At 38.1% G+C, this 21,685-nt stretch overlaps 1 protein-coding gene across 1 annotated transcript in view; it reads left to right on the plus strand.

The window, feature by feature from the left end:
• The window catches only part of LOC130277494 (uncharacterized), a 103,658-nt gene that overhangs the window by 11,744 nt on the left and 70,229 nt on the right, over positions 1-21,685 (plus strand). The window contains exons 2-12 of the mRNA XM_056528169.1: positions 2,906-2,947; positions 4,411-4,455; positions 9,938-10,199; positions 10,830-10,944; positions 12,456-12,546; positions 13,908-14,014; positions 15,241-15,457; positions 16,979-17,104; positions 18,476-18,593; positions 19,288-19,426; positions 21,052-21,162. Of these exons, the coding sequence (XP_056384144.1) occupies positions 2,911-2,947; positions 4,411-4,455; positions 9,938-10,199; positions 10,830-10,944; positions 12,456-12,546; positions 13,908-14,014; positions 15,241-15,457; positions 16,979-17,104; positions 18,476-18,593; positions 19,288-19,426; positions 21,052-21,162 (1,368 nt within the window). The 5' untranslated portion in view covers positions 2,906-2,910. The remainder of the gene's footprint in view (positions 1-2,905; positions 2,948-4,410; positions 4,456-9,937; positions 10,200-10,829; positions 10,945-12,455; positions 12,547-13,907; positions 14,015-15,240; positions 15,458-16,978; positions 17,105-18,475; positions 18,594-19,287; positions 19,427-21,051; positions 21,163-21,685) is intronic.

The following is a 21,685-nucleotide window of genomic DNA, read 5'->3' on the forward strand; positions in this document are numbered from 1 at the left end:
CCTGACTATCGGTGCCGGCGCCGATAGCCAGGGGGAGAGAAGCGGCGCCGACAGCCAGGGGGAGAGAGGGGGCAGCGGCACCCATTGCCGGCGCCGCTGCCCCGTTGCCTCCCCCCATCCCCGGTGGCATAATTACCTGAGTCGGATCCGCGCTGCTCCGGGCCTCCGTCGTGCGTTCCCAGCGTCGTTGCTATGCACGGCGCGGCGCTCTGACGTCATGCGCCGCGCCGTTCAGCGCATAGCAACGACGCCGGGGACGCATGACGGAGGCCTGGAGCAGCGCGGACCCGACTCAGGTAATTATGCCACCGGGGATGGGGGGAGGCAACAGGCAGCGGCGCCGGCAATGGGTGCCGCTGCCCCTTCTCTCCACCTGGCTGTCGGCGCCGCTTCTCTCTCCCTGGCTATCCAGGGGGTGAAAAGGGCTGACAGCAGCGCTCTAGACCCCAGGAAAGGCAGGGGGAGAGAAGCGGGCAGCGACGGCCTCTCTCCCCCTGCCTTTCCTGGGGGTGTATCGGCGTATAACACGCACACAGACTTTAGGCTAAAAATTTTAGCCTAAAAAGTGCGTGTTATACGCCGATAAATACGGTATGTCATGCAATAAAATGTAAAAATATATATTTTTTAAATCATACAATGTGATTTTCTTAATTTTTGCTTTAGATTCAATCTCTTACAATTGAAGAGTATCTATGATAAAAATTACAGACCTCTGCATGCTTTGTAAGTAGGAAAACCTGCAAAATCGGCACTGTATCAAATACTGGTTCTCCCCACTGTAAGAATTTCTGCTTAGGCCCTGCTTCTCTCTTAATCTGATATTGACTTATCACAATTTTAGGACCTTTACTTCTCCCCCTCCCTTATTTGTTGGTCTTTGTTTGTCTTGCTTTCTCCTAGAATACCCGGGAGTCTACATTTCCTAAATGCACTTTGCTTGATGGTTTTATTGAACTTTTGTTTTTGCTCTTTAATCACCAAACCTAGAGGCATCATTATCTTACTCTGATATATTTTGATGCTACAATCTCTGGACCCGGGGGTGGCCCTTTTGTTGTTTTTATGATGATTGCTCAGGGACTTTGATTCCCTCCTGATTACTACCTCTCTTTTTGATCTTGAATTTAGATTGTACTTTGTTTCACCACAAACTACTGTCCATGTTCTGTATTTTGATGTTTATATAAAACCTTAATTAAAATCTTTAAAAAGAAAGAACTAAAAATTAACAATATAGGAATTGTCAAGGTTTAATGACTGCTTGTCCTACATTAAAGGCATGGAAACATAAAAAAGCATTTAGCAGTGAACAGAACAGAGTGAATATCAGGGGCTGTTTGTGGCCCAGTCCATAGATACAATGAATAGTGGTGACAAGGGTGAAAGACATTAAATTAAAATTATACCAGGAAATCCACGGGATGATGTTATCATGTAATCTAAAATAGAAAAGATACATTTGTACACTCGTATAATCATTACAACAGTATATTGGGGGGAAAAACAATTCAGGTAGATAGGTTAAAAGGAACCTTAGAAGTCTTCTACTATTACACTGAGAAATGTTTAAACAGTGGGGGGATATTCCAAGAATTTAGCGCCAATTCTGCTTTAGCTGTGCTACATTTGCTTAAAATATGGTGCACACTATTATCATCACATATCTAGATGTTATACCAGATTTAGCACCCTGTTAGCCAATTCTTGACTAGGCTTTGTGTGCCATTCTCATCATATTTTCTAAGGTTTAGCACCACTTCTGATGTATAAAAATGTCACAGTGAATACCAAGTTAACCTGGTATTAAATTATGTGGCACTAAAAACCACTAATTAGTGGTGCTAATAAAACAGCACTGATTTCACAAGTCTTTGAAAATTCCTCCCAGTGGTTTCTCAGTGTGATAGGGATAAACACTGTCCAAAATCTTGGCCACTAATTAAACCAACTCCTAATTTTAATAAATATACTAGTCACAAAGAGGTATTCACAACTCATGTTATGTGGATAGCCCTAGAACCTCTTATTTATTGACTATTTATTGACTTTAATCACTTCTAAAAGCTGGTTAAAAAAAAAAAAAAGAATTGGGATTTTTACAAAAGGGAAGCTAAACATAGGGTGGACATTTGTTATGCTTGTCTTGAACAATCTCACTGACCCACTATCACCTCCATGACTTTCCTTGTGAAAGTAAACTTCATCCACCCGCCAAAAAGCAAACATCCTGGATCAGAATTCTCCATGTTCACATAGGGTGAGAAACAAGTTTAATCATCTTCGTCCACACAAAATTCCACCCACAATGTTTTCACATCCTCTGTGATGTAAACTTGAGATAGGCTGGAGTATTTTTTTTTCTATAAAAGGCACAGCTAGGCATTGAGGAGCGTCACCGCCTCTGAATATAGTCAAGTGCCTAAGGTGGTGAGGTGACTGAACTCAACAGCAATGGGTACTTGGAGGGATAAGGGGTTAGCAACTTGCTCCATCTTAGCATTGCTAGCTCATTTTAGTGTGCAAGGTGAGTATATATATATATATTGCCATTTAGGTTCCAGGTAAAGGAAAGCTAGACTAGTATAGGCCTTTCTTAACCCAAGATAAAACAGTGTGCTAGTTATGAATAATTATATCCTAGCCAAGGCAGAGGGGCTTATTGGCACTGTGCACTTGCCTGCCCTCCTAGCTTCAAGTTTGGTTAAAAATTCAGGATGACATTGACCATTTGTATACATAAGTTATTTTCAAAACATGCTCAGCGATTGTTAGTATGTAAAAAAATAAAAATAAACTAGATAATAAAAAAGATAAATATTCAATGGTTAAATATGTATTTTGTCATTATGATTAATTTTTAAATACTTTTTCAATTGTTTGAAATAATTCTTTATTTTTTTAGCAAATATGATGTCATCTGACTATTCAACACAACAGATATCTGGTAAGAATATTTTTACAAAGAAAATGATATAAATATAATTCCCAAAGTCTGACATAGTTGACATGGCGTCTACTTAGAAAATTCACAAAAATGTATTGACAATAATTATCAAATCCAGTTGATTATAATGGGCTTTTATAATGTTTTATGCAAAGCTATTAATCGAACTCAAGTTATTGCCTCATATTTCATACAAAAAAATATGTACTGTAGCTCTTATTGACATTCCAAAGAAAGAACAAATATCAACTTACTTAGTTCAACATCCCTGATTCAACAAAACATAACAGTAGAAGTATACAGAACACTTCGGTTCACACAGCTCTATGCTGACAAAACAAAGTGTTTACAATAAAGATAACAAATTATAGCTTATTGACATTGTACTCTAACAGTCCACTATTCATAAGTTGTAACTAATTCTTATTCTCAATTTTGGGTTGATTCTCTTTTGGAAATAAAAACTATTTACAAATTCTAGAAAGTCACCTTATTTTCTCCCAAATTTTTTTCCAAAATGTATCCAATAAACTGTTAAGGCTTCTGCTTATGTTAAGGGTTGGCTGCTGGTGAGGCCTTGAAGTGTGTGTGACTGCCGCTGTCCAAATTAGTATCTGCTGAGTGTCCACACAAGAAATAAACACCAGACAAAGAGTTGGTATAAATCTCCTTCTCAGCAGAAGATTATCTCACACTGGCTCAGGAGCTGTCCTATGGAATTCTGTTTATTTTACGGAAATACATTGTTTTTTTACAGTTGACAAACAGGGGAAGTTAGTTATCACATCAAAATCATCGTGTTATTTTGTGATTGGTCATTTAAGTATGTGTGTCTGTATAATGAGTAAGTTTTATAACAGAAAATTACAGATGTCTGCATATATTTCTTAGATGTTCTTTCCAACTTCTTTTTTTTGGATATTGTAAATCTTCTTTACCTTGCATCTTTGGGCATTGTCCCAAGGTCTTCATCTTAGTTACAAGCAAATAGCAAGCTGATATGTCTCATAAGGATAATGTTTTTCTGCAGCACTTGATTAACATTAGCCTATACATCTATTTTTTATATATATTGATCAGTAATAAAAATCATAATGTTCATCCTGATCAGTTATAATAGGGCCATGACAGCTATGCCAGATTCATTTTCCAGATTTTTTAGATAAGGGAACAAGATAAGAGTTCCAATATTTTGTTTATGGCAAGAATAGCTCTTCAGATGGCACTATTTTTGGTACCAAAAATATGAGAAATCTTAAAGGATCTTCTAGATAAAAATTGGACCATATCCTTACTATACGTATACAAAACATCATCATTGAATATTTTAAATTTAGAAGATTTCAGATCAATGGATTTTTATTTTCTGATTTCTTTCTTAGATTTCTATTAAATTATATCATATGTGGGATACTAGTCTTTGTTAGTTTATAATTCTAAGTAATGTCTTCTACTTTCTGTAGACTCCCAACTGACTTTCATTGGAACTCCAACTCCGATTATAAGAAGTAAGTGCACAATGCCTAATTAAATATGTTAAAATTTGTTTTACTAAATATACAACTAAAGAAAGAAGCAACATATATAAAGCAAACAAAATGGTCTTGACAATTCAGAAGACATTCTTTTTATTTCTTATATTCCAAATAAGTGTAATATAGTGAAAATACAGAGCACCCCCATGGGGTAATACTGTAAAAGCAGTCATAAATCTAGATCAGTCATATAGCAACAGGGTGCTCATATGGAAGGGTTGTGGAGAAGCCACAACACCGATAAAAATTTATCAATTCAACTACGGGGGGAGGAAGAGGGTTCGACACCTTGCAACTTCCATGCAAAAATGGATGTAAACATAATAATGGCAAATAAAAACCAAAATTATATCTCCTAATTGCACCAAATTGAACCCCAAACATGGAATGTGATAAAATGTACAGCAAAAATTTATTGTCCAACATAAATGCATTTTCGGAGATCGATTGATCCTGAAAAAACTGTTTATTTTGGACAATACATTTTTTGAAAAAAAGTTATTGAAAATCAATTCTTTAATCATCCGCTGAATTTTCTGGATATCTGTAAATAATAATTATAAATAATAATAATAATAATAATAAAAATTCCATAGGAATTTCACAAGTTTTCATAGTAATAATGTTAATATAGCTCAACCTGTTTTTTTTATTTTTATTAATATCTTCACTGTGTTAACCTCATTCAATGTACTGAGCCTGACACAAATGCATAGAATTGTTTTTTTCTCTTCTCCACTGGGTTTATAGAGAATCTCTGGTTTGATCTGCTGCAGCATCATCCTGCTGGGCAGAGGAAAAGATTGCAAATGTGCTTGCTTGCCATCTCCTCTGCCAAGCAGAGAAGATGCTGCAACTTCTGAGGCAAACACTAAGAAAATATAGAAAAGCGAGACTATGGGCTATATTAAATGCCCTGACATATTCTGTAAATAAGCGTTGATTCTATTAATAGGCCTGACTATTGTGCTAGGAGGGACACATGAACAATCATTGGATCTTTTGTTCAGCCGTTTGCTTCCATTATTCATCACCCACACATTCTCTAGTACACAAGAAGATGTCAGCTGACGAATCAGGATTTTTAAGAAGGGGAAAACAATACGATTAGCAGAAGAACAAGCAATTGCTTGTTGGTTGGCTGATAGCTCACCCTATTACACAGGACAATATCAGCCTGTTCGGTGGAAATCAGTCAGTGTAATAGAGCACTATGCGTACATGTCTGCTTAAAGGGGTTCTCTGGTGGAAAACAATTCTATTAAAAAAATTGTAATCCTTCCAGTACTTATCAGCTGCTGTATACTACAGAGGAAGTTGAGTGGTTCTTTTCAGTCTGACCACAGTGCCCTCTGCTGACACCTCTGTCCATTTCAGTAACCGTCCAGAGCAGGAAAGGTTTGCTATGGGGATTTGCTCCTACTCTGGCCAGTTCCTGACATGGACAAAGGTGTCAGCAGTGATCACTGTGGTCACACAGAAAAGAACAACTTAACTTCCTCTGTAGTATACAGCAGCTAATAAGTACTGGAAAGATTAAGATATTTTAATAGAAGTCACTTACAAATCTGTTTAACTTCCTGGAGCCACTTGATATTAAAAAAAATAGTTTTCCACCCCTTTAACCCCTTGAAGAGTACCTATCATGAACTCATCTGTCCCTAATTCCTCCCCCCATCTTTCCCTGACTCTTCCTGACTCTAATTCTACCTTTTTTTTCTCACTTCCTCCCATCTTCTGCGGCCTGCTTTTAATCTGGATCCTGCTTGTAATCCAGTAAGAGGGGGGGGGGGTGCTTTCAGCACCATAATCCTGTTGCTGCTGTGTTTATAATCCCGGGGAGGGGGGGGGGGGGCTGACAGGCTCTGCGTCCTGCCTGCCATGCACAATGCTGCTCCCGCTTGTCTGATTAATAAGGCGGGGAGCTGCACTGTGCTTTTTAGTGTCCCGGCTGCACTGCGAGACCGGACTCATGCAGCCAGGCTGGCATGAGTCTGAAATCACTAGGCCGGGACATGTAGGGAGACCACTAGTGGTCAGTTTTTCAAAGTAAAAAATATATAAAGATACATGTTTATTAGTCACATGGTATTAGAAAGTTGTATATGTAAAGTTTTTTGGGTGACAGGTACTCCCCTTAAGGACTCAGGGCGTACCTGTACATCCTCAGTCCGCTCCCGTTCTATAATGCGGGGCCACAGCAAAGTTGAATGCCGCGTCTAAAGTGAAATTAAAATGTTGCCAGTTAGCTCAGGGGGCTGTCCCGGATCGCAGCTGCAAAATCGTGGCATCCCGAACAGCTGTAAGACACGAGGAGGGTCTCCTACCTTGCCTCCTGGTGTCCGATAGCTGAATGACTGCTCAGTGCCTGATATCCAGACATGAGCAGTCAAGCGGCAGAATCATTGATCAATGGTTTCCTATTAGAAACCATTGAACAATGTAAGAGATCAGGGCATGCAGTTTTGTAGCCACTAGAGGGGGCTATAACCTCAAAAAAAAAAGTGAAAAAAAAGTGAATAAAGATCATTTAACCCCTTCCCTACTAAAAGTTTGAATCACCCCCCCTTTTCCCATTAAAAAAAACCCAGTGTAAATTAAAATAAAAATAAACATATGGTGTATCGCTGTGTGCAGAAATTTCTGAATTATAAAAATATATCATTAATTAAACCACATGGTCAATGGCGTGCGCACAAAAAATTCCAAAGTCCAGAATAGAGTATTTTTGGTCACTTTTTATATCATGAAAAAATGAATAAAAAGCTGTCAAAAAGTCCGATCAATACAAACATAGTATCGCTAAAAACTTCAGATCATGGCGCAAAAAATGAGCCCTCATACCGCCCCATACATGGTAAAATAAAAAGTTATAGGGGTCAGAAGATGACAATTTTAAACATATAAATTTTCTTTCATGTAGTTATGATTTTTTTCCAGAAGTACATCAAAATCAAACCTATATAAATAGGGTATCATTTTAATTTTAATCGTCTGGACCTACAGAATAAAGTTAAGGTGTTATTTTTACTGAAAAATAGAAACGTAAGCCCCCAAAATTTACAAAATGGCGTTTTTTCTTAAATTGTGTCGCACAATTATATATTTTTTTCTGTTTCGTTGTAGATTTTTGGGTAAAATGACTGATCTCATTACAAATTAAAATTGGTGGTGCAAAAAATAAGCCATCATATGGAATTTTATGTGCAAAATTGAAAGAATTATGATTTTTAGAAGGTGATGAGGAAAAAATGAAAATGCAAAAACGGAAAAACGCTGAGTCCTTAAGGGGTTAATAAATGTTTGCATCTGGAATAAGTGTAGATTAAAATAATATTCTTCTTGAGACAACACTCTTATATTCAAAATTATTTTAAGTAACAAATACTTTAAAATGTTGCATCAAATTCTAACCTTTACATCCCACTGAGCACAAATATACCAAAATCATCTATATCATTAAAGGCTCTGAGGTACTGGTTCACTTTAGGCTTGTAATAAATAGGTATACAGTGTTTTTGTTTTTTGTTTTTGTTATATGCACAATATCAAACTCAGATAAAAAATTTCTTTAGTTAAGGTTTTTTTTTCATTTAATTTTTAGAATGTCAAGTTTGATTTCTGGAATTTTTTTTAGGAAATTTAAATATTGTATTGCTATCTCAGCCTAAAGCCCTATACTAACTGTGAAGGTTTTAAGACAACTGTAAATATGGGATATATACGATTAAGTAAGAAAACGGAAATAATTATGTATAGAATTCTACAAGCCTAAAATATTGGGGTAGATTCTGAGAAACAGTTGTTTTCTTTTAAGATTTTGCATATTTTTGTCATATTTATATGGTATTATTATTAAAGGAGTAGTCCAGTGGTGATTCAGTGGTGAGCAACTTATCCCCTATCCTAAGGATAGGGGATAAGTTGCAGATCGCGGGGGGTCCGACCCCTGGGGCCCCCCGCGATCTCCTGTACGGAGCCCCGACAGCCCGCTGGAAGGGGGCGTGTCGACCTCCGCACGAGGCGGCGGCCGACACGCCCCCTCAATACAACTCTATGGCAGAGCCGAAGCGCTGCCTTCGGCAATCTCCGGCTCTGCCATAGAGATGTATTGAGGGGGCGTGTCGGCCGCCGCCTCGTGCGGGGGTCGACACCCGCTATCTCGGCAGAGAGCCGGGGCCCCGTATAGAGAGATCGCAGGGGGCCCCAGCGGTCGGACCCCCCGCGATCTCAAACTTATCCCCTATCCTTAGGATAGGGGATAAGTTTTTCACCACTGGACTACCCCTTTAATAATAATATTAATAATAATAATAATAATACATTTTGTTATTATTATTTAAAGACAGAGAACATAATGTCCTCTCTAAAACAAAAAATAATATTACACATGGGAGGATTAGAAGCAGGACAAAAGTAATTGTTTGCCACTATGTATACATTTTAGGGTTTCCAATCAAACATAAAATTCAAAGATTCATAGAAGGTCCCCAAATCCAAACTGATAAGTAAATATAAAGCACATTATACAACAACACATGTACTGTTGATGAAAGGCAAAGCAGTTAAAACAAAAAAAGGAAACCAAGAAAAAACAAGAAACAACCCAATAAACAATGAAAAGAATATGTAATAAAAAACAATGAAATGTAAACACTTAAACAGAGTCAAAGATTAATATTTAGAAATATACATGTACTTACACAATGCAAAGGGACAGGTATATCCTGGATGTGACTACATTAGAGCAATTATTACACTAATTGATTCCAATAGAACATAAAAAGATGTTTTCAATTTTTGGTGCCTGCCCGCCATGTTATTTATTGTAGAAATGTGATTCAAAATTATGTCTTAAATTATTTTGCACAATTTGCTTTAAAATCTCTAACTCTTTAAAATCAAGACAATTACAATGATTATAGAGCAAAAAAAAAGACCTTAGGAAAGCATAAAGTCTAACTCATGTCATGTTCTGGCACCTGGATATCTGTTTAAACTTTTCAAGGTCAGGAGGACTATAGTTACAAGATGTGAATTCGACGGACTTCGGCCAAAAAACTTCTGTAAAAATTAAAACAGATATCCTGCTGCCGGACTGTGACTAGAGCTATGCTTTAAGTAATATGATGTAGTTTCGGTCACAATACAATCATGGTGTCATTGTGGTGTTGTAACCGGTATCATAGTGTTATTTTAAGTCACAATGAATCTTGACGAATCACATTGGTGATGCAGATGATAGTAGTCTTGCTATTTAAATATATCATAGCATTGTTGGAATGGAAAAAAACAAGCAGTTGTTCACTTATTTATATACAATTTAATCAAACCTTTGATTCTTTAGATTATACTTTTAGGAAACTATGTTGATTCATTATAAAATGGTTGTACAGTGCAGTATATCCATATACAGTAAATGTCAGATGAAGATTATTTATTGTATCTTTAACAGGTGCTGTTTCAGCTCACAATGGACAAGTTTGCAGCACTTGGGGCAATTACTACTTCAAGACCTTTGACAATGATATATTCTATTTCCCTGGAACGTGCAACTATCTGTATGCATCAGATTGCAAGAGCAACTATGAAGACTTTAACATTCAGATAAGGCGGTCCATTGTAAATAACCTGCCATCTATCAGCCACATCACCGTAAAGCTCGATGGAGTTTACATAGAATTACAGAGTGGCACAATAACATTTAATGGACAATCGTGAGTTATTTAACTCATATTTTATTATACAGTTTTACAAACCTGTTTAACCTGTTTTTAAGATCCTTTGACATACTCTAAAGATAAAATCTCATATGTGTTTTCTATGTAAAAAGAATCTGTGATTCAGTTTATTTCTACTCTGTTGTATAGGATATAGGGTTTAAAGAAGGATCTAAGTTGATCTTTTACACAAATTGTTTCCTCATTGTACAAAGGAGCCGTTTATTTCAATCTGTTATGTTTCTTTTTTTGTGTGGCAGCTATGCCTGCAAGGAATGGTGTGTGTGTCAATTCATTGTTGTATATTACTGTTTTTTTGTTTTTCAATTACAGAAAACAAAAAACTTAAGGGCATTTAAAAATTTGTTTTTATTAAAACAATTATTTTATATTCAATAAATTAAATGTAAATTAAAGTACCGGTAAATTAATCTATTTTTATATTACAATGCAAATTTATTTTCAAACAATCTTTATTAAAATGTATATATATATATATATATATATATATATATATATATATACAAACACACAACTCCTATAAGTCAGGGAAGGGTAAGGTATATTCTTTAGTGATGTATTCTTCAAATTATGCATTTAATAACTTATAATTTATGTCTTGTACAGGGTGGAAATTCCCTACAGCTATTCTGGAGTTCAGGTCGGCAGGTCCGGGATGTATATTAAGATTGTTGCACGTTTAGGTCTCCAGTTTATGTGGAATGAAGATGATGCTCTCTTGGTAATTTTCTAAAAATAAATTTAATACAACAGATACAGATAGGCTTATAATAAAAGTTATCCGTGCATTGCCCAATGATTTTAAAGTCTACCTGTCATTGGCAAAAACATTTTATATAATGTAGATAAAATAACTTTATATGTATATTTTTAATATACATAGGTTAATAAATGTGTATATTTTAGTCCCTGCAGCTATTGCCTGTGTGTCTCTGTGAGGAGACCAAATACAGGAAGTGAGGACAGGACAAGCAGGGCTCTGTACACTGAGGACAAGCAGGGCTCTGTACACTGAGGACAAGCAGGGCTCTGTACACTGAGGACAAGCAGGGCTCTGTACACTGAGGACAAGCAGGGCTCTGTACACTGAGGACAAGCAGGGCTCTGTACACTGAGGACAAGCAGGGCTCTGTACACTGAGGACAAGCAGGGCTCTGTACACTGAGGACAAGCAGGGCTCTGTACACTGAGTACAAGTACCGACACTTGTATTTGGTCTTCTCAAAGAGACACACAGGCAATAACTGTAGCACCGATCACGGCATCAATGGGGTTAGTGCTGCTTAGACCAGCTCAATCCCAATCACGGTAGCTGCGGCGGGACCCTGGCTGTGATTGTGCAGGAGATCAGTGATAAGGGATGTCAGTGATAAGATTTGTTTTCCAGGCAAACATAAGGGGAATTCCTACTACCTGAGCAGCTGAGAAAAACATTTAGTGAGCTTAAGGGGGGAACTCACTGCACATACATGTTTATTGTTGAGCTCAATCTCTACCTTTATATAAAACGTAATGTATGTATGCATGTTCCAACATAATTTCCAAATGGCTAGAGATATTTTGATAAAACTTGGTACACATATTAGTTATATGACCACTAAAAATAGAGGAGTTAAATCAACCTTAACCAACTCCTCTATGCGAATGTGGGGGTGATTCAAGTGTATGGGACTTTCGGTACATTTCCTGATTGTGTTATTCTCTGCCTGCAGAAATTGCCCACGACTATCTGCCAACGTGATTGTAAAGTATGATTTAACTGTCTGGCAGGCAGGTGCAGATGAGGGGCATATGAGGACGAAAGCGTAGTTGTTGCTTTTCCTCTCCCACAAGGTTTAGGTAGGAAGACCGGGCAATACCGATTACTCTGCTAGTCAGAAATATAAACCTTCTATATCATTGAACTGGTTTGTGTGCAAGGAAGCAAGGGCTTGAAGCTCTGTATAAGAGAAATGTAATTTACCCCTGGTAAAAGTGAATATAGTTAGAGATAATAGAGGAAGAAAGTGAACTTTGCTATTTTGTCAAAGGCATCTACACATTCAGAAACCCCCCTCCTTATAAATTTTGTTTTTGCCTCTGGTGTTCTTGAACAATGCCACTATCAGACTGTCAGTGGAATTCTTAAGAAAGGTCCCAGAACCTGTTCTATGTTTATATTCTCCAGAGAAACAGTCAGCCTAAAATGTAATTTTATTAAATGATTTTGTTAAATTCAACTTTTTTTTGTAGTTGGAACTGGATCCAAAATTCGCCAACCAGACATGTGGTCTTTGTGGAGATTTTAATGGAATTCCAATTTATAATGAGTTCATCACCAATAGTAAGTAATCAGTAGCTAACAGGTTAGATAAATTGTGTCAACCAAACATTGAGGGATATTTACAGAGAAAAATTTCTGCTCCAGAAAACTGTCACCAGCTAAAAACTTGTAAAGCATCCTCCCATGTGAATGTACTCTTACGGCTTGTTCACATGGGAGGATTTTATTGCAAACTCGCAGCAAGTTTCCTGCTGAGAGTTTGTATCTAGGCTAGATTTTCTGCAACAAAATTTCCACAGCAGAAAATCCACTGCATCACAATTAAAATCAATGGGGTCCGTGGTGCATTGTTCACAGCAGATTTTTTACCACTATTTAAACTCACAACAGGAGACACGCTGCATATTTGCAATTAAATCCTCCTGTGTGAACGAGCCCTTATACACAAAATACCCTGTGGCTGCCAGCTGTTATTTGCAGCTGTGCACTGTGGTCACCAATGTCAGTCATATAACCCCCTTAAAGTCAGCGATGGCAGCATCTTGGGAGTTTGAAGTTGCATGCCAATTAGGCCTCTTTCACACAACCATTGTAAAACAGTAGTGTGATGGCCGGGAGAAAAAATACAGCTTGCAACATTTTTTTCTCCCGATTCCCCGCTGCCTATAATGGGGTCCATCAGGACCCGCTGTTGCCCATTGCGCCCTGTTGAAATGACGGCCGTCAAACAGAAAAAAAAGAGAGTTTGATGACCGTTCATGACGGGGCACAATGGCAGTGTGAAAGAAGTCTTACTTGTGTGGTCCTATCACTTCCCTTCATGGAAATGCATTGATAGGGTGTCGATCACTTATCATGGCAGCAGGAGGCCTTCTGAAGGCCATAAGCAGGCTTTAAAAAGAAGTTTGACAGTTGACTGCAATAACTAAGTATTAAAATAAATTATACAAGTAAAGTTTTCAAAATTGTACTTTGAAAGCCAAGGAGGCAAAAAAAGAAAAACCTCAAGGTATTCCGCCCCTAGACATCTTATCCCCTATTCAATGTCTCCCTGCTGCACCTGGTGTTTGTTTAGATCGACAGGTGCAGCGCCGGAGGCTTTTGATGTCACGGCAACACCCCGCTTGTGACATCATGGCCACGCCCGCTCTATGCAAGTCTATGGGGGAGGGCGTGATGTCACAAGCCTCCGACGCTGCACCTGACGCTCTAAACGAACACCTTTGGATAGGGGATAAGATGTCTAGGGGCGGAGTACCCCTTTAAGGGACACAATATTGGCGTTCGTGTATACTAGCGTTGAGGTGTTATAAGGAATGAATGAATGTGCAACAATTTGATATATTTGCACATTTTAACCACTTTGTTAACTCATGTATCCTTTGATAAATCTCCTCCACTGTTTCAAAACTACTTTACAGATGTACAAGTGTCTCCAAATCAGTATGGAAATATGCAGAAGCTAAACGGACCAAAGGAAATGTGCCAAGATGTCACAGAAATTGCTTTGAGCAACTGCACAGACGCTGTAAGTAAACACAACTGAATGTGTCATCCCTGATAAACAAGGTGGAATTATGGGGTTAAACCCACTTTGTTGTGCCTCCGCCTCATTCTTCTGGTATCATCCACCTGACCCCTCCCCCCCCCCCCCCAAGTAAAGCTATTGTAAGTTAAATAGACCAGTGTTTCCCAACCGGTGTGGCTCCAGCTTTCAAAACTACATCTCCCAGCTGGGAGCGGGCCTGCTGAAAGTTGTACATTTGCAACAGCTGGAGACACACCGATTAGGAAACACTGAGATAGCCTGTATGTAATATCATCTGCCATCTATTGGAGAAAGGTGAATATTACATGTGGGATATTCACTTCTCACCAGCAGATGGCTGACAACATAACATACAGACAGAAGGGGAGAGAAAAGGGAGAGTTTTTTTTCTTTTTTTCTTTTTTAACTTTCTTTTTTTCTTTTTTTAAACAACAAACATCAATTTCCCCATTCTTGTTTTTTTTATTATATATATTTTATTTGTCACACTGAAATGTTTAAGATCAAACAAATGTTAATATTATACATAGATAACCCAAGTAAACACAAAATGCATTTTTCAAGTAATCATTTAATTTCTTATGGGAAAAAAGTTCACAACCTCAGTGGCCCTATGTAAAAAAAAAAAAATAATAATTGCCCCCTAAATTTACAGTAATTTACAAATCTGCTTAACTTTCTGGCACCAGTTGATAAAAAAAAAAAGTTTTCCACCGGAGTACCCCTTTAAAGGAAAACTGTCAGCCTGTTAGCCCACTCTAAACCCAATACATTGGGTTATAGTGTGGGTAAACAGGAGTCTGACTAAAATGCGTACTTTAGTTCCCCTGAAGATCCTCTTCTATATTCCGAGACTTGCGCACTGGAGGTGGGGCCCTGCTGGCTTTATTTACATATTCATTATCTGAGACTCTCTGGTCACATGGGCACTCTGCTCTTTGCAGCGCTCATGTGTGTCACTAGGACATGGAGTCACAGGCAATGAATATGTAAATTAAGCCGGCAAAGGATCTTTGGGGGGACATATCTCCAGACAATATTATACTTCTATAAAACCCATCTCATCGTTTCCACATAGTGCTGAGGAATAACTAAAGACCATTTTAGGAATATGGAGTCACAGTGACTAGATTGTACAGGAAAAAAAAAGTATTATATTGTACCTGTTAAAAATGATCTAATTGTATCTCTATTGTTTTCAACAGAATAAAATATGTGAGTTGGTCTTGACGGGCAGAGCCTTTTCACAATGTAACACTTTGGTGGATCCAGCTCAGTATATCAATGCCTGCGTCCAAGACCTGTGTAGATGTGGAAAAGATGCCATAGGCTTTTGCTTGTGCAACACCTTTACTGAGTATTCTCGCCAATGTACTCATGCCGGTGGAATTCCAGAAAACTGGAGAACTTCTCAACTTTGTCGTAAGTGCCATATGCATTCTCTAAATCAAAGGTCCGTAATTGTGTATTCTTTGAGTGAGGGTCAGGGGCCGCAATCCATTAAAAAAAAAAAGACAAAAAGAGATATTTTAAGCATAGAGAAACAATAAGTGATGACATAATTTAAAACTGATATTATTTGTATAATTTAAATTAATAGTTCAGAAGTTAGAATAATACTGCAATATAACCAATGTAGATGCTGTAGTGTAACCAATAAATATGGTTAATTGTGCTGGGTTTTGATATTGAGGCACACAAATGGAGGCCACAAGCCAAAGGTACTTCCAAACCACTAGATGAGAACCACTGCTCTAGATATAAAGTCAATTTAAAGGAGAAGCATTACGAATATTAGTATTTGTTTATGGCTATAAAAAATTGAGAACAGATATAAAATGTCATGCAACAGCCCCAGCTCCTGAAAGAACCTACTCTTATGGCCACAGTAAATAATTATAACAGGTATAAGGCAGGGAAGTTTTGTTGAACTTATCCCCTATCCACAGGATAGGCAATAAATGTGTGATTGTGGGGGGTTTGACCAATGGGAACCCCTGCGGTCAGAACAGGGCCTGTCTCTTACTTTGAAGTGCTCTGGCCTCAACCTCTGAGACAAACTGCTCTTAAAGTGATGGCCCGCTCCGTTAATCACCGGCTGCCGCAATGTCCCACCTTAGTCAGTGATCGGCCATCACTCCCAAGACCAGTTTGTCTTGAAAGGTGGGGGCTGGATTGGAAATCACAGAGGTTCCCAGCAGTTGGACCCACTGCTATCACACACATAGGTTTTACAAACAAGAGTACGCCTTTATCCCTTAATTTAGGGGACTCATCATGATACAGCAGCATTCAGACACAAATTGTAGCTCCATGTGCTGGACAATCTTGATGCTTAGACTGGGCAGTAATTGGTGATCAGAGGTTTTTGACAGAGGGAGGGGACTCCTTCTTTCAGCCCATTAGTGGCCCATAATGCGGTTACTGGAAATAAATACTATGGCAGCCTAACAGAGGACCCCAGGTTTGCCATGAGAATCTGCCTGTTAAGCATTGTAACACTAACAGGCAAAATGCTAAAATGCCTTGAGATGCTATGTACTTCAAAGCAGCATGTGAAAATTAAATAAGGAATAAATAAATTCATGATTTCGTACAGTGCAGACAATCTGTACAGTAAAGTTAACTTATTGATTTTGTTATAATGTTAACTTTTTATTTTACAACAAGCTAAAGAGCTAAAATTCAAACAATGGTGATGCCACAAAAAATACAACTAAGAAAGAACACAATAGTTGGAGCTCATGAAATATGCCATTGAAAAAAATGTCTTTGTCTATACTCCAAAGATACACAAGTCCAAAACACAGGCAGTAATAATGGCATAGACTAGTGAATGGCATTCGGTTAAGGGGGATTCTTAGATAGAGAAAGTTTTTTTGGGAGGAATTAAGCTTTATCATGATGAATATCATTCAATCTGATTATAATTTTTTCTCACAGCATTGTCCTGTTCCTACAACATGGAGTACAAGGAATGTGGAAGTGCCTGCCCTAATACTTGCACCAATCCTGACCGGTCATTGGTTTGTGACAGTCATTGTACAGATGGATGCTTCTGCCCAGCAGGTATATTCACATTTGATTTTAAGGGATTTACTATTAAAGAGTAGCTATCAGTAAATTAAATTTCCCTATTCCCCCTCCCCATCTGTCCCTGACACTAACTACATCTATCCCTGTCTTTATTTCTCCCCAAATCCCCATAAAAATACATTTTTTTAACTTCTGCAGGAGCTCAGAGCTCTCTGGTGAGGGCAGGAAGTGGGCAACGTCATCTGAAGCCTGGCCGGGGCTCGCTTCCGCCCGTCTTCCTGTATGCTGCGTGTGCCCGTCTCCTCTCTCTCCTGAGACTGCAGCTCGCGCACTGCAATGAATGAGGAGAGGGAGGGGGCAGGGAAATTTAAATTTTGTGCGCCGCACGCGCACAAGCGCTGTGCTCGCTCTCTGCCTGTTTCCTATACATTATACATATATTCTGGACCCCGCTGTGCCACGCTGCCCGGCCAGCGTTGGTCCAAACGTGCTGAACGTCAGGGGGGGGAAAGTAATCCTGAGCCATATAGGGTGACACCTGGTGGCCAGGTTTTGAAATGTAAAAAAAAAATCACATATAACATAATTTTTTTTAAATAAAATATATTAGAAACATTTTTGTTTTTACATGATCTATTTAATAAAACTTTTTTTTTATGAGAGTACCCATTTCAAATATGGGGTCCCACTCTCGACAACTATGTGCATCAGAAGGACTTGGGGTGCTCCAGCTACAAATGCACTAGGCCCAGCTCTGTATTCTTAGTAGCGGCTAGGCCTGGTATTTAAGCTTACTACAGTTTCATCAATTTAAGCCTCTTTGTACAACTGATTGGTGGGAGTGTGGAAAGTAGAATCCCAAAAATCTATGAATAGGCCATCAAAGTCCCAACTAATTCTTTAAGACCTTTTTCTAGTCTGTGAATATTGGGGGACATTTATCAATGTTTGCTTATGTAGTCCTTTTTTTTAGTTATTTTTTTCTTACAATTTTTTTGCTTATGTGAGACATATTTATCAACTGCTTTCATCCTGTTGATAAATTTCTTTCACGTAAGCAATTTTTCTTTTTTTGCTTTGGTAGTGGCTTTTTCTGCTCCATGTCTGAGCTGGAGTAAATTTAGTGGCTTTTTTCATGCGATGCTTTTTTGTGCGACTGTCGCACTTGATAAATCTCTGACCACTGCAAGTCAAAAATCACTTTTTGCTTTGGTAAGCAAGATTTTTATTTTTTACTTAGGACACTGAACAAGCAAAAAGTCGCAGAAAAAAGAGAGTAGATGCACGTGTGACAATTTTGCGACAATTTTAAGCAAAAAAAAAAACTACTAAATGCTTTGATAAATGTCCCCCATTGAAATTCTAAAATGCTCAAGCAAATCAAATCTTGATCTTCTGTTGAAGGGACTGTTTTTGATGACATCAACAACTCTGGATGTGTTCCTGTACAGCAATGTTCCTGTACTTACAATGGGCAGGTTTACACCCCTGGCACTGGATACTCAGCCCACTGTGGCACTTGGTAAGTCAGCTTTGGGTAAATGTCGTCCCATCATCTTCATTAAAGTATAGACCCATTTTTGATTCCCACTGTTGTCTTTCACCCATGAATCAAGGTTGTCTCTTAAATAGCTGGGTAACAACCTGTCCACTAATGGCAACTGCATATTGCTCAAATAAGAAAAAAAAATTGTAATAATATTATTAGTAATAATGTACAGATTTTTACCTAGCTAGTAACTTTGCATCCTCAGTCGCTCGTGTTTTGGAGAAACTATTTTTCAAGAAACTAACATCATTATTATTAATATTTATTTCTTTTTTAAGTGAATATTATTCATCCTTGAATTTATTTTTTTGTAAAATAAGTAAAAAAATATTGTGCTGAATAATTTTTTTTTTTTTTTATCTTTTCGGCTGCTAGAGCTTAGCTTTTGTAATACAGAGCTCAAAATTTCCCTCAAAATTTCCTGACAACCTGCAGCTACCACTAGAGGGAGTTTCCAACATACTGTTATATATTGCACTTCTCCCTCTAGTGGTTGTTGTAGGTAATGACCAGATTTTCTTTCAAATCTTTTTACTGTATATTATAGATAAAAAATGGGCTCAATGCAGAATTCTCTAAAATTGAAATAATAAAAAAAAAGGTGGACATTCACCTTTAGGGTGTTAAATTTCAGTTCAATGTATAAACGATGCCCCTTTTCCATCAGCACTTGTTCATCTGGTAAATGGAGCTGTGTAGATCAGGCTTGTCCAGGATCCTGTGCTATTGAGGGAGGATCTCATATCACCTCCTTTGATCTAACACGTTACACATTCCATGGAGACTGCAGCTATGTCCTGTCAAAGGTATATACAAAATCATCTATATTCGAGTAACTGCATTGCTGTCATTGAAAACCGTTTTTCCTTGTGATCTATGAATGTGTATGAGTATGTAACGTATGGAAGTTCACACACTGGCATAAAAATTGGACAGATATCAGCAATTGGCAGAGGAGGCACCCAGAGGCATCAAACAAATAGTATGGGAAAAATGTATACACAGTAAATACTGTATACCAAGGTATCCTGTAGAGCAAACAGATAGTATTCAGTACACTTATCTAGACTATTGCACAACTCCCTACTGACAACATAATAGGTAAGAGCAAGAATATAACATAACAGGGAACATAATAATGCATTACAATGTACAGTGGTCCCTCAAGTTACAATATTAATTGGTTCCGGGACAACCATTGTATGTTGAAACCATTGTATGTTGAGACCAGAACTCTATGGAAACCTGGTAATTGGTTCTAAAGCCCCAATATGTCATCCAAAAAATAGGAAAAAGTTAGAATAAAAAAAAATAATAAGTAGATAACTAAGATAGATAAAGCAAGTCCTTACATATAAAAGTAAGAAAGATCTGCTGGGAGCTGTAAATCACTGTCTATGTCAGTATTTTCCAAGCAGGGAGTCTCCAGCTGTTGCAAAACTACAACTCCCAGCATGCCCGAACAGCCAAAGGCTGTCCGGGTAAGCTGGGAGTTGTAGTTTTGCAACAGCTGGGGGCACCCTGCTTGGGAAACACTGGTCTATGTAGAGGACAGGAGCTTCTTCAGGGTCCTGTATAGAACACGCAATTTCCTAAAAAAGTAACATGAAGCCGCCCTCACCTGGTGTCCAAAGGAGCAGGTAACCCTGGTACAGGTAAAGAGTACAGAACATGTAATACCTCCCTGTACTGTAGGGGGCGCTACCAGACATCTGTTAGTGCATACACTTCAGTAATACAGGTAAAGAGTAGTACAGAACAGGTAATACCTCTCTGTACTGTAGGGGGGCGCTACCAGACATCAGTCAGTGCATACACTTCAGTAATACAGGTAAAGAGTAGTACAGAACATGTAGTACCTCTCTGTACTGTAGGGGGCGCTACCAGACATCAGTTAGTGCATACACTTCAGTAATACAGGTAAAGAGTAGTACAGAACATGTAGTACCTCTCTGTACTGTAAGGGGAGCTACCAGACATCAGTCAGTGCATACACTTCAGTAATACAGGTAAAGAGTAGTGCAGAACATGTAATACCTCTCTGTACTGTAGGGGGCGCTACCAGACATCAGTCAGTGCATACACTTCAGTAATACAGGTAAAGAGAAGTACAGAATATGTAATACCTCTCTGTACTGTAGGGGGCGCTACCAGACATCAGTCAGTGCAGATTGTCATTGTATGTTGAGTCTGGTTTCAACTTACAATGGTCCAGAAAAGACCATTGTATGTTGAAACTATAGTATGTTGAGGCCATTGTAAGTTGAGGGATCACTGTATACCAGTATCGGGAAGCCAAAGGCGCACTTGACCCGACAAATGTTTCGGGAAAAACATTTTTCCAGACAATGAATTATTGTTAGTGACCAAATTCTTGTCTATTTTCTCTATTTCTTTGCCTTCAATGCTTTGTATATTTCTCTTTCACTAGACATGTTATAACACCACATTCAGCGTGCTGGGAGAACTCCGCCGATGTGGTTTGACAAGCACGGAGACCTGCCTGAAGAGTGTGACCCTTGTCTTAAATGATGGGAAAGATGTAAGTTTTAGCTGCTCTCTATAATAATAGCTCAAATTCACAGTGAATGTCATCATGTTTGTGCTGTATATGAAGAATGCTATTGATGTACATTACTCAACACGTATATAGACTTGCATTTCCTTAGGACACTCTATTGGCCACTGGACGGTATACATCAATATAACACAAAAATGGAGGTTTAACAAAAAATTCTAATACTATATTAGCCTGTGGACAATGCCTGTCACAGGAGTTCAATAAACAAAAAACAGAACTGGAATCCAGTACACCCTTAATATTACATTTATCCATAAGAACATGACATTAAAAAGAATCAGTATACAGTTTAAAAACACTAGAAATAAGTCACGGAATGATATTTAAAAGCCCAAAACATTGATTTTAATGTAGTTCTAATGAGTCAATAACATTAACACTTTTGTATTTATTTATTTATTTATTTATTTATGTATTTTGCTTCAGTCATCACATTTGTTGTGTGCTTTTTAGCAGCTGTGGCATGATATATTTGTTAAATGCC

Source organism: Hyla sarda, chromosome 6, assembly GCF_029499605.1.
Source record: "Hyla sarda isolate aHylSar1 chromosome 6, aHylSar1.hap1, whole genome shotgun sequence".
NCBI classification, from domain to species: Eukaryota; Metazoa; Chordata; class Amphibia; order Anura; family Hylidae; genus Hyla; species Hyla sarda.